General features: G+C 38.2%; 1 protein-coding gene across 1 annotated transcript; it reads right to left on the bottom strand.

Annotated features, from left to right (window-relative positions):
- Positions 1-5,418: 5,418 nt before the first annotated feature.
- LOC139150693 (uncharacterized) lies at positions 5,419-9,752 on the bottom strand. Its single transcript, XM_070723116.1, has 4 exons — positions 9,542-9,752; positions 7,872-8,414; positions 7,076-7,336; positions 5,419-6,247 (listed from the first exon to the last, which is right to left on the bottom strand). Exons 1-4 carry the CDS (start codon positions 9,649-9,651, stop codon positions 6,049-6,051), a joined length of 1,113 nt encoding a protein of 370 aa, XP_070579217.1. The 5' UTR covers positions 9,652-9,752; the 3' UTR covers positions 5,419-6,048.
- Between the last annotated feature and the right edge of the window lie 3,148 nt (positions 9,753-12,900).

Here is a 12,900-nt window from a genome sequence, read left to right on the forward strand (position 1 = left end):
ATAGACACTATATTAAAATCTGTACGAACAATTGAATAAAACAGATCAAGGCATTTATGAACATGATCGAATGATTATGACCAAATGCTTTTTCCACGTATGAACAATGCATGGTTGAATGCTGAACAAATTCCGCAGGGAATTGTAGTCACAATCACACCAAGGTGAATTTTCACAGTAGCATTCCTATCCATGATGTAACTATTTGAGAAATGTGTCTGGACAGTTCGGTAAGGTTGGCCTTGCTGTTTGCATTTCAGTTGAATTGACTGTCTTGTATTCTGAAATCGGACACACCAGAATGACACAGAAATTATACTTTTCATGTTTCTTTTCGATGACGGAAGTGGTTTTCTTCTTCTTTTATTTGCTTTTCTTCTTCTTCTTCTTCTATCCAAAGTAAATTGAAATGCAAATTGCAGTATTCACGTAACTACACAACTATACACGATTTGTGATGTCACTGTTTAAAAGTTAATTCTGGTCCGGACTACATCGAGCTGTTTCTTCACATTGGACATTAGACAATGTTTAGGCTGTGTTGATAATTGATCGTTTAGAATTTCGACATGATATTTTAAGAGTAGAGGAAGTATCATTATCGTAACAAATCATAATGATGGAAAGTATATCAAACTTTATTGGTGATGCAGCCTTGCACGTTAGCCACATAAAGCATGGTTGTTGTAGTCACTGACCAATGTTGTCACGAGCCAACTTTATATTGATTCGAGGCAAGTCGTGTTCGCCCAAGTACTCCCCTGGTTTAAGTTTCGAATGTAAGGCGCGTTTTTAACATCATCTCGACAACCACCGGATAAACATCCTATACTGCCGATTTATGAACAATAATTACGGCGATTCATTGCATTGTTAAAAGATTCGGAATTTTTATGAGCTTGTATGAATGTCTAATTATCTCACCATATTTATCAAAACAAGGAGAGCGGTTTATTGTATTGTTAATAGTTTTTACAGGTATTTTTATGAGTTTGTTTATAGGAAAACGAAAGTAATTGAGAACAATGACCATTGTTTATTCATAGACAGTGGAGCAGGGACCACTGTCGATGCTTATTCTTTTGTTAGCAAGTATTTTACGAGCTTGTTTTGAAGTATAACATGCATTCATGGATTGCTATACGTGGTGGTTTTGTAATGTCAGTCGCTCTTCGACTAACCCGAATAATCGATGATTGATTGGGAAACTTTTAAAATAATTCGAAATATATGTATTGTGTAAGATTACGTGATATAGACGATATAGTTGTAAATGGGAGTGGTGCGGAAAGTCGTGGAACTGAAGAAAAAAACTACTTTTATTAATCGTTTCCATCTCTTTACCAGGATCGACTTTGATATCCTACTCGCTCTAGATCTAAATAACGTCTTGTTATAACATGCAAGTGAAAAGAACATGGTGCAGGGGTGAAATTTTCTTAAATATTTAAAATCTTGGAGCTTGTTCGTCCACTTGACAATCGATGGAACCTGGGCAACCGAGGAGTTTCTATCACATCCGGTCAGTGTTCATCTAGTGGCAAATATGTAATTAACCGTTTCCCTGTACTGTTTTGTCTTTTCTCCAAGTTCCTCTTATATGTGGGAGATGGTAGCTCTAAGGCTGTTGAAGCTTCTTTTATGATCGATACTTGTTCATTTCAATATGACGAATACTTTTGATATATTTCACATCTTTATATTTTCATAAACGAATAAGAGGATCTTTTTCTGTCCATAGCGTTTTCCGCGGTAATTTTTTCTGTGATTATATTGTGTTTGGCGTTGAGGTTTTTTACGTATAGTACAATCAAGTTAAACCGATCAATTCAAGTGTTTGATTTCTCTACAAATTCACATCCAGACTTACAGCTTAATCACTTCATGATGCAGTGAGAAAAGGGCCGGGCTTTTCATGGGTTTAAACGCGTTTAGCTGTCGCTGTATTAGCTTATGCGAAGACTGACTTTAAAGGGTGAATTGCTTACGTTTATCAAGGTAGCAATTAAAAGATGCCTTTCTACTTAACCTCGTAATCTGGTTCGTCAGTTACTTTTAGACTTAATCGCTCGTAGTAAATTCGACAATTACTGTTCTCCACATGGATTTTAACTCTGCTACTGTTGGTCAACCAGTGTAGTTGGTTGTTTGAGAGCCAATTCTGATACTTTTGTTGGCCAGAGCCTTTGCGAGTACGCAGCGCTGTCCAACTTTACTTATTCAGCTTCAATTTTCCCTGTTCCGCCGATTTAGATTTCCGTGAATATCTAAAATTAGAATTCTATTGGCGTATTCTTGTCTTCATCGAGTGAAGGCGATCCACTTTCCAGAAACATAATTTCCTCCCTTCACGGCAAACACTTATTTCGCCTTTCAACCACTTCCCTCCTTATCAGTGAAAGTTTGAAGCTGCAATATTGCCCGGGACTTATGTTTCTTTTTAATATTACTGACAATAGAGCGTATACTCTGAGGACTACGGTGCGACGGAACGAGGTCAAGTGTTTGGCTAGACTGAAATTTGACAAGTGACCCCGATCTGACCTTCAACAGTCCTTCAGAATTTCTTTCTTGCAGCTTAAAATGATGAAGTGGGAGAGGGCATTTTCCTGGTCGACGACTATCGGAATAAAAACGTCACAAATTTTGCTTTGGGTAAAATGTTGCGGTACCTTGATTATGGTCACAGTTTGATTTTTGTATTGCATTGATTAAACTCTGAAAGCAGGATTGAAAAAAGACGGAAATGGCAACCATGCTGATAATAGTGATATGATAGACCGAGACATATCAATAGGTTTGAAACCAGGTGGTGGAGGGGACAAGATGACGTTGTTTCGTTCGCATTGAAATTGTCCATTGCCACCTGACAGATAAGTCGACACTCCTATTCCCCTTTCTTGCGATAACTGAACGCAGTGTGACAGCTTGCACGAGAACTGCAGTCATGTGTGCAATCACAAACAACTGAGGGCGTAATTTGGTCGTCTCGGCATCGGAATTTGTGGTGCGTCATAAACCCAAGTCGTGGCATTTTCGTTGTAGGGTAGAAAGGAAGTTGAGGAAAACCACTGGTCGGAATGGAATGAAAATTGGCCGTATAAACACAAAGCTGGTGGTCTAAAAATCATCAATTACGGTTCTGTGAAGGAGTCTCTCCTTATCAATCACAAACAAACCGGCAACGTTTTCTGTCGGCGGGGTATGAGGCGCTGCCTTACCAACACACCAGTTTAAGTTGTTTTCCACCAAGTTGGTGGCTGTTTCCACTACACCCACACCACAATGCCACTTTGGGAAAGAGACAACTATACGCAGCCTAACGAAAACACCAGAAAAACAAACAGGTGATAAGTAAAGTATGAGAGAGAGAAGGGGTAGGATTAACAGGTGGTTCGATTTGATCAGAAGATTTGATAGAGAGGTGAATGACATTTAACAACATATTAAATTTGATTATCTTGTGTCACAATCACGAAAAAGGCGACAGGAAGAAACCGAGCGGTAGGAAGAGAGACCTAAGTCTGAATTACATCTCCCGCCAATCACCGCATATATCAAGTGTTTATCGTCAAAGTCATGCTGCTAGTTGAGGGCGCTGTGCGAAAGAGACAAATTTTGAACCAAATGAGAAAGGGCTCATAGTTGTTACCACATTGTTTGGCTATGCATGTGTAAATTGATGCTTTATCTCTTAAAGCACGGTCACTCTATCACCGTGTTTAAAGGTAACCTTTTTAAACCATGTGCATATCTCGACTACAACGAAAGATAACACACACACACACACACACACACACACACACACACACACACACACACACACCTCTAGTATGTATATTTCTGTATAAGTCTCTAAAAATAAGAGTCTGACTGTCTCTGTAGAATGAAAGTTCGGTCGTATGAAGGAGCTTATACATAATTTGAACCATCCACGACATTCTGTCGGTTTGCATCAGAGTCATGTAGCTTCAACTTCAGTGAGTGTTTAGGGACTGGTCAGTTTCTTCGGCCTGGGGGGGGGGGGCCGGTGGATTATTTTTTTCAGACGTCAAAAAGTGGCTGACCCCCCTATTCCAAATTTTGAAAACAGGGTGACCCCCCCTATTCCAAATTTCGAAAACAGGGTGACCCCCTCCCCCCGCGCGCGACATAGGTAAAACAAAAGGTGGATATATATATAATATATATATATATATATATATATATATATATATATATATATATATATATACGTATATTATATTTTACATTTTACATATATTTATATTTAAATAGTCATTCTATGTTTTAATGAAATTGTTGACATGTCAGTTGTAAGATAGGAATTTCAAAGTGTCAATCTTAAAGTTTGAATACTACATTTTGAATGAGCTGTATTTTGAATGAGCTGTGAATGTATTTCACACTTTCTATGCTTAACCAGATGTCCTGAACTGTTGTACAGAAATGGATGTCAATCATTAATATCAAAGAGGAAAAAGCAGTGAATCAAACACTTTGATGGGTGTTGAGACTTGCCAACCATCCAATTAAATCTCATGAGGAGCCATAGAGAGCTTTTTTAGCCAAATCTGATGTGTACAGTGTCTGAGAGGACCTTTTCTTGTAACATTGAAACCATAAAAGCACAGCTAATAATGACAAAAACTGCCTTTTTAACTGTTATTTTGTTCATAAAAAAGCATCTTTCTACAGAAAACCTGTGAAGCAAAGGAAAATAATTGCATCAATGAGAAGGAAAGATATCTTGTCATTTTTCTATCTCTAAAATAAGTCACTGTATCAAATATATATTGTGAAATATTTGTGCATGTTGCTTTCTCATACTGAATTCTCATAGAGAGAACAGAAAAGTATCAGGAATTTGTCATCCTTTTCATATGAAATGCAGATTTCATAATGGTACAATTTCACTTAGCAAACATCAAGATATCTCTGATTTATTAAAGTATGGCGCCCGAAGGGCGCGCCGAAAAATATGAAACACCCTGATATCTCTGATATATATGCCTTGTATATTAAAGTCATGCACCTGAAGGGCATGCTGAATAATGTCTGATATACTAAAGTAATGCGCTCGAAGAGCACGCTGAAAAATATTGAACATACAGATATCTCTGATGTATGTATGCTTGATATGTTAAAGTTGGGCGTGCTGAAAAATATGACTGATTATTAAAGTTACGCGCCCGAAGGGCGCGCCAAAAAATACACCTGAATGATGAAATTTGTGGCTGACACTAGCATTTTAGGCAATGATGAGCCTGTGTCAAAATTCAAAAACACACTGACCCCCCCTATTGGGCATTTCAAAAACATGATGACCCCCCTATCACCAAAGTCAAAAACAGGGTGACCCCCCATGAATCCACCGCCCCCCCCCCCAGGCTGAAGAAACTGACCAGTCCCTTAAACGGAATGATCAATGCAATCAAGTTCACCGTGAAAGCGGCCACGACAGGAAACCGCAGTTGAAAGGAACAGTTGTTGTATCTACTAACCCGTGACTTGGACGCTATGTACATACAGACTGGCCTTCGCTTAAACAAGGCGTTCTCCTCTCGCAAAAGACTACCCCTATATGCAGATCCAATTTGGCATTTCTAGTCGTTTCCCTGTTTGCATTTAGGCCAACACGATTGGAACTAATTTGGGATAATTGGGATCGTCATATTTTTCAAATTTCTCAAAAATGTGAGGTGCCCTATTGCTGAATGTTGCGATATTACAAATTACTCATAAAAACAAGTGTGTAACTTAAAAAGGAAAGCAGATGAGCCTACATTTGCAGATTAAATCGACATTAATTCACCATCCAATTATCCCAAATTAGTTCCAGTCGTGTTGGCCTAATATTCAAAATTAACATAGCATGTCATTGGCCAAAATTAATATAGCATGACCAAATCTAAGGGCAGTGAAAAAAGGTTCTATTATTCGTTATTCTCAAATGTGAATATTATAATCCATTAATCATAAATTTGAAGTACCAAACAGAGCTACATGTTAACATCGTTCGTAGAAAGAGTACCGTTTGTTCACGTATCAATGTTTACGATTCATCAGCCATTCCAACGTAAGGGTAGACTCCATGTAGTCGTTGAGGGCGTCGATCATAAATTTCAAGACCTCGTTTTTCCTATCCCGTGTCACATGAATGTAGTAATCTGCAGGTAGGAAGCCTCTGCTGTGATCATCTTTCCGCCAAGGAAGATAACTCTTCTTTGGAGAGCCCGTAATTTTGCTGCAAGACAGTATAAATGCTGTTGTTCACTGGTATTTCAATGTCAATGATTGTATTCTGTTATATGAACCAATACAATGTAACTGATTAACGATATTTTCTTACCATTAGTTTCTCAAAGTTAATTTGTGCATATACATGTACATGCATTGTATCCCTGATTGACTGAAAGGTTTGTTATGCAACATGTGGCATTGAAAGAATAGGGGCAAATGGAAATACAATATTATTATCGTCATCGAGTGAAACTATTATTGTTCACAAAATTCTTCGTTATCTATATGCTGCAGTGTCGAGAAATGTGTCGTTTCAAGCGCAGTTGCGTTTGGTTAGAGGTGCCTCGGAAACCTAAAAAAGGGTTTGCTAGGTTACAACAAGTGGAAAATATTTGTACATACATACATACAAACAAATAAACAAACAAAAATGAATACACACATATATATGTATACACATACTAGGATATATATGTGTGTGTGTGTGTGTGTATACAAACAAATAAACAAAAATGTATACATACACACATATATAGACATATATGTGTGTGTACATTTTTGTTTGTTTATTTGTTTGTATGTATGTTTGTTATTTATTCATGATATATTGATATTTATTTATGATATTTATGTTTGTTTGTTTGTTTATCTATTTGTTTATATTTGTATTTATATTATTTATTTAGATATTTGTATGCTTATTTGTATGTTTATATTTTTGTTTGTTTGTTTATTTATTTTTCTCCTGGCTTCCCTGTTCTTATAAGTGATTCTAAACGTTATATCTTTATAACTTTGCGCGTGGCAATGTCAAATATATTTGAATACCTACCAGGTAACTTGTGTCACCGCTTGACTAGCAATACCTCCCATGATGCCACGGTTGACGAGGACCGGGACGTTACCGACGGGCATGTCCAGAACCTCGTGCGTTTTTAACTCGGATTTTTCATTGACTACGATATGACCGAGTCTCGGGATAATTGAAGGTGGCATCCATACCATCAGAGAATTTCTGTCCAGTCTTTTCACTTTGTCTTTCTTGACCAGCAGGGTAACAGGATTTGGTGGTCGGATTTCAAAGTGTTGCCACCTGAACGGATAGGGGAAAATATATGTACGTGTCACTTCATCAATCAATATCTTGTAAACATATGTGCTCAAACTTTTATGTACACTACCTACCTACCTACCTACCTACCGAATTATATACATACATAGGCCATGTCCCCATGGTAGCATCACGTACAATAAAAGTATCCCAGAGAGATTGGCCTTCGATTTTCATTTAAAGCAAGTATAAATCTACATCATTCTAAAAATTACTAAAGTAGATAAAAATTCATATGAGACCTCATTTATGACTGAAACAAAGGAAGGGATACCTTTATTTTTAGGGCTGGTGTAGTTATGTCTATATTTCGGTTTGAAATGATGAATGTAGGCTACAGACATTATTGAAGGTTGTACAGCTGCGATTGGCTTAATTTACACAGTGTACATGTGTATGGGATAATATTTCATTTACTAGTTTCACATTTTTTCTTACTTTCATTTCTGCAGTGTTTCGTTGCGCAATAAAGTATTTCACACAACAGACAGGCATGAGGAGTGGTAAATTGGCATACCCTGTTACCATGGAATTCAATACAGCTATGACGGTTTCTGATTGGCAGTCTTTCACTTTCAAGCGTTGCTGACGACAGCTCATGATGTCCTGTCCAATTTCTTCTTCGTCGATGCGTCTCGTCCCGGGAAGCAGCACGCGGCAACTCTTCAACATGTTGTCGTCGTTCTGGCGTAGTTGAAATCCGGAGAACCACTCTTGGGCGATCTCGTCGAAACTGCCGTCTGCAATGGCACGATTATTCCTCACCATCAGCTCCTTGACGATGTCGAAGAAGTCCTTGCGGACCAGACTGCGTCCCTCTCTCTTCATTTCTCTGCACCATATGTGCAACGCTTTCTCCTCTCCGGCTGTTAGGATGCCCCTTGCGTTTCGCCTAGGGACCCAGATTTGAGTGGGTGATGGATTTCGAAGCTTCTTTCGTAGAATGTCGACGCTAACGCCCCACTTAGCACCGGCCCGTCTGGGCGTCATCCCCTGCCGTATGTCAGTCATCGCTGCCCTGCACTTCTCTTCGAAACATGGCGTAACAACTTTTACCATTCTTGCTAGATACAGCAATACAAACAATTCTATGATACAAATATTTGTAGTAAACATACTAGTCAACAAGTCGACACATACCTAAAATGATGCGCAAAATGTAAACAATGGATTATTGGCCGGCCAGCAAAGGGTATAAATGAGGTACAGTGTCCCTGGAAGAATTTTGAAAGACATCGATACCCACCATACATTGCTGAAAAATGTGCAGCCATAGGTGGCTAGACAAAAAAGGTGCCAAATATAGCGCGAAAGATAATACATTTATCAGACTGTACTTTCTCATACTTTTGGCATTAACGCTTTCATTTTTTGCGCGCCCTTCGGCCGCAAATCTTTGGCAACGCTACGTTCTCTGTGCTGCCCTTGGCCAAGCTGTGGGAGAATATTATGGCATTTACTGAATGAAAGATCGTACATATACATCAAACGTCACAAAACTTGACGCTCGAATTGTATATATTGTCAGCGATGTCGTCAACATACATTTCGTTTTTCTTTTTTGACAGATGTAGACTTTAATTGTTTTCTAATTTGTCGGTAAGGAAGATCTGCGCTGTGTTTTGTCGAAGTTATGTTTTGTTTACCAATGTTCCAAGTTACATATTCCAGGATTCAGGACTACACAACAGACTTCCTAACCGATAAAAATCTTCCAAAATAGGCCTAATATGGTCACTGGTAAATGTGCAAACAGTAACACATGATATATTACACACGTGCTGTGTGTGCAAGCACTCCGTACATTATGTCACCAGGGCTCCACGTGCTCTCCAACAAATTTACTCCTCCAGCACCCCATTCACTCTTTACTCTGCAAAAGAGATCATTGATCACCTACAACCACAAAGTAAATTTTCTAAAGCAAATTATGTAAGATGGTTGAGTAAATGTTTATCGTTGTGAGTTCGAGCAAAGATATTGAGCACAACATCCATTTGTGGTACTGGATTAATTTGCTGAATAAATGCCCCCCCCCCTTCCTCCCCATTTCCGACAATCCCAACAATGCCATCCTACCACGTGCATGCCTCATAATAAATTGTACATATTGCATAAATGTGTTCTATAAAGATAAAACAATTAAAGTCTGTCTTAAATGCAATATACCCGATCATATGCAAGAACCTACCTACTTCGCTATACGACAGCTCGGAGAATGTCAATAGAGACAGACGAACTCTGAAAGAGTGCTTACAATATTTTCCAATAAGGATCACCAACGAATCAACTCGCATCTACTCGTGATGGCGTTTCCGACCTCTGAGATAAAAAGTCAAACCTTGGGTCACGGTGAAGCAAATCACCATTTCAGAGCTATTAGAGACAGTGACCCCCATGGAGTAGGGGTGCCCTAACACGACACAAATAGCATGGTTACCATTGGCAACCGCCAAAAGTTTGCATAGCAGCACAAATCGTATGTTTGGTGTTTCCAAATAAAAATGCTCATTTATTATCCGATTCTCATTCCATCGTCGCTTTCAACACCAGGGGGTGATTTTACTACACCTGTGTCATGGAGATTTTGCTGTGAACGCATTCATAAAAGCTGAAACTTTCGACTAGAAACTATTCTTTTCCTAAAACGAAAGCCCAAATGAGTTCGACAATAAATCAATGCAAAGTGTCACAGAGAGATATGGTGTATCTAAAAGAGACCGTATCAGATGAGGTATACACAGGTGGACCATTAATATGGAGGTGGGGTGGAAGATTGCCATTGGTTGAGTAATACACAGGTGGACCATTAATATGGAGGTGGGCTAGATTGGTTGAGGAGAATTACTTTTTATTCCCCACTGCACTTGGTGCCATTTTATTACAACTTTGCTGATTCATGCGACTTTATTTATTCGCTTCTTTTCCCTCTCACCAATAAACAATCGCAGTTCTTTTTTGTTGAAATGTTTTCTTTAAATAACAAAAGCAGAGTTGGGAAAGAAATGTACTGCTGCAAAAGGTCGACGTCTAAACCGTAGATCAGGCAGAAATAGTACGCTGTGGAGGTTAATGATGGAAAATCCCTCTGAAATACAGTAAAAGTTCTCATCTTCTTCCAGACCATTACCCGAATTTTGTTTTAACAACCAAACCATCCCGTATTCAAATTACTTTTCTCCGAAGAGGGTCTTTCCAGGGAAACGGCAATCGTAAACTTAATGCAATTGAAATGCGTGTAACATATCAGGTAAAACATGAGTTATCATATTTCTCTGAACTTAGCCTAAATGTGCCAGTGCTCTGAAACTATATAATGAAATCGGATGTTATGAAAAAAGGGTACCAAAAGGGGCGTGCTGAATGTGACGAGTAATGACTGGAGCTACACGAGTACCATTTTTTATACGGTGTGCTTACAACTCGCCCCCCCCCCCCCCCACCTGCCATCTGTAGCTCGATATTTTTCAAAGGCAAATACTCAGATTACCCTCCCCCGGATATTAAATGGCAAGGCCTAAACTATTAATGTTTAATAATCCCAGTGAACGTTTGACCTATGCACCCTGCTGCAAGTTTTCACACAAACTATTATATTTAAGGACAGCAAGAACCAGGTTACGTTTATCGCGCTCTGGGTGATTCACTGTAAAATTTACTACTGACTGTACAAATTCAGGTTTTGCCAATTTCACAACGATTGGACAAAAACTCGCTTTATCTTCTGCGCATGAAATGAACTAATCCCCGGTAATGTATGAATCAAATTTGAGACCTTCCAGATGTCTGATTGCAGAGAAATTTTGACCAAAAATAATGGACAATAGTATCAACCATGCTATGCTCCCATTTTAATTACAGCAATTTATGTATATATGATCTATATCAATCAAATCTCGGACTGGCCAGTATTTTATGAGGACTTCCGGTTTTATCAGGAGATATAATTATTGAGTGAGGTTCTTTAGCATGGGCAGTGTATTCACTTTTAGCCAGACACTGAACAAACTTTACTTGGTATTTTGCAATTCTCAAAATTACAGTGTGCTATACTTAACTTTCAAGATTACTCATTTCATTATGGTGGACACCTATAGGCAAATTAAAGAAATCAAGTTATTAGAAAGACAGATGATGGATGCTGGCTTATCCCGTAAGCTTCAACTACTGATATATGGAAATAGTAAATCGTCTCTAAAGGAACTTTGAATTAACAAATCACTGGCGATGAGACAGTCCCCCTGGTTTGAAAATAATTTGATAGCTGTTTATCATTACAAGCATTCTATGGGCAAATATATCTCAACTGTCAATCCAAATATGAAAGGGTAATTTTTGAAGAAAGAAATGTAAAGCATTCTTAAAGATTTGTTGATGCATATTTTATGCTAATTTTTAACAAATCTTGAAAGAAAAGACACCCACAGAAAGATAAACATCAAAATAAGCTATTTGGCCTGTGGTATCAGAAGTGTTTAGAAACATACAGACATACAGACGCCACCAACTCAACATATAAGCTCTTTTGGTATTTATATAGATATCAAATATGAGCTAATAAAAATGAGGAAAGTAGCACCAAAAGTGTGCATAGACAATTTCATCATCATTTGAAGAAATCTGTACAAGGTCACCCTTTGAGACCTACATATCAGATTTGGTAACTTTAGGACCAGTCATTCATTTAGGAAAGACTTTTGAAAATCACTGCAATGATTTGTTCAATATCCGACTCAGCTAAAAAGTTGTATGTCACTCCACCTAAACTTTTAGCATTGCAAGGTCATAGCACAAGTTGAACTACAAATTTACATCAAATTTGGTTCAATGGACCGTTATCACTCAATTTTGCAAACCACAGGGTCCCATGAAAATCTGAACAGACCTAGATCTTACCAAGATTGTGCTATGTATGTAATTGTAAGACATTTTAAGCAGTCCTTTTTTAGCTATTAGAACTACAAATGGACAGATGGATCAATACACAAACACAGAACACACATACATTGTCGTGACGCATGACACCTATGGGCCTCCAGCCCTTTGAGTCCAAAACTTACAGTATACCTACTACTACCTGTCTGATAAAGCTCCACATATGACAACATCACTGATAGGCAAAATGAATGCAGTCCAACCTGGATTATCACCATTGAGCAAGGGAAAGTAGACACATGCTTCTTTGTTTTGATTGGATGTTGATGTCTGTAATCTTTGTGATTGAGAAACAATACTCTGTGATGAGCATGTTTTTGTTTTCGTCAAAATGTATTACGGCATTTGGACGATGAATGTTGTGTTTGTAATATTCTCACACCTTGGGCAACATGAAGACACTCATTTCGCCAAAGTACAAAAAACAATCTTACTATTCACAACTTATATGGCCAATAGCTGTAACTTTGATGATATTTTTCGATATGTTTATGGAATGGTGTATCCTCTCCAGGACCATAATCGACAAAAGGAAATTTTGCTCAACATAATGTACGAGGTAAAGTGTAGAACATTATGGAGTGAAAAGTTTGCTTGAATCCATTATGGGC

This window comes from Ptychodera flava, chromosome 14 (genome assembly GCF_041260155.1).
Source record: "Ptychodera flava strain L36383 chromosome 14, AS_Pfla_20210202, whole genome shotgun sequence".
NCBI classification, from domain to species: domain Eukaryota; kingdom Metazoa; phylum Hemichordata; class Enteropneusta; family Ptychoderidae; genus Ptychodera; species Ptychodera flava.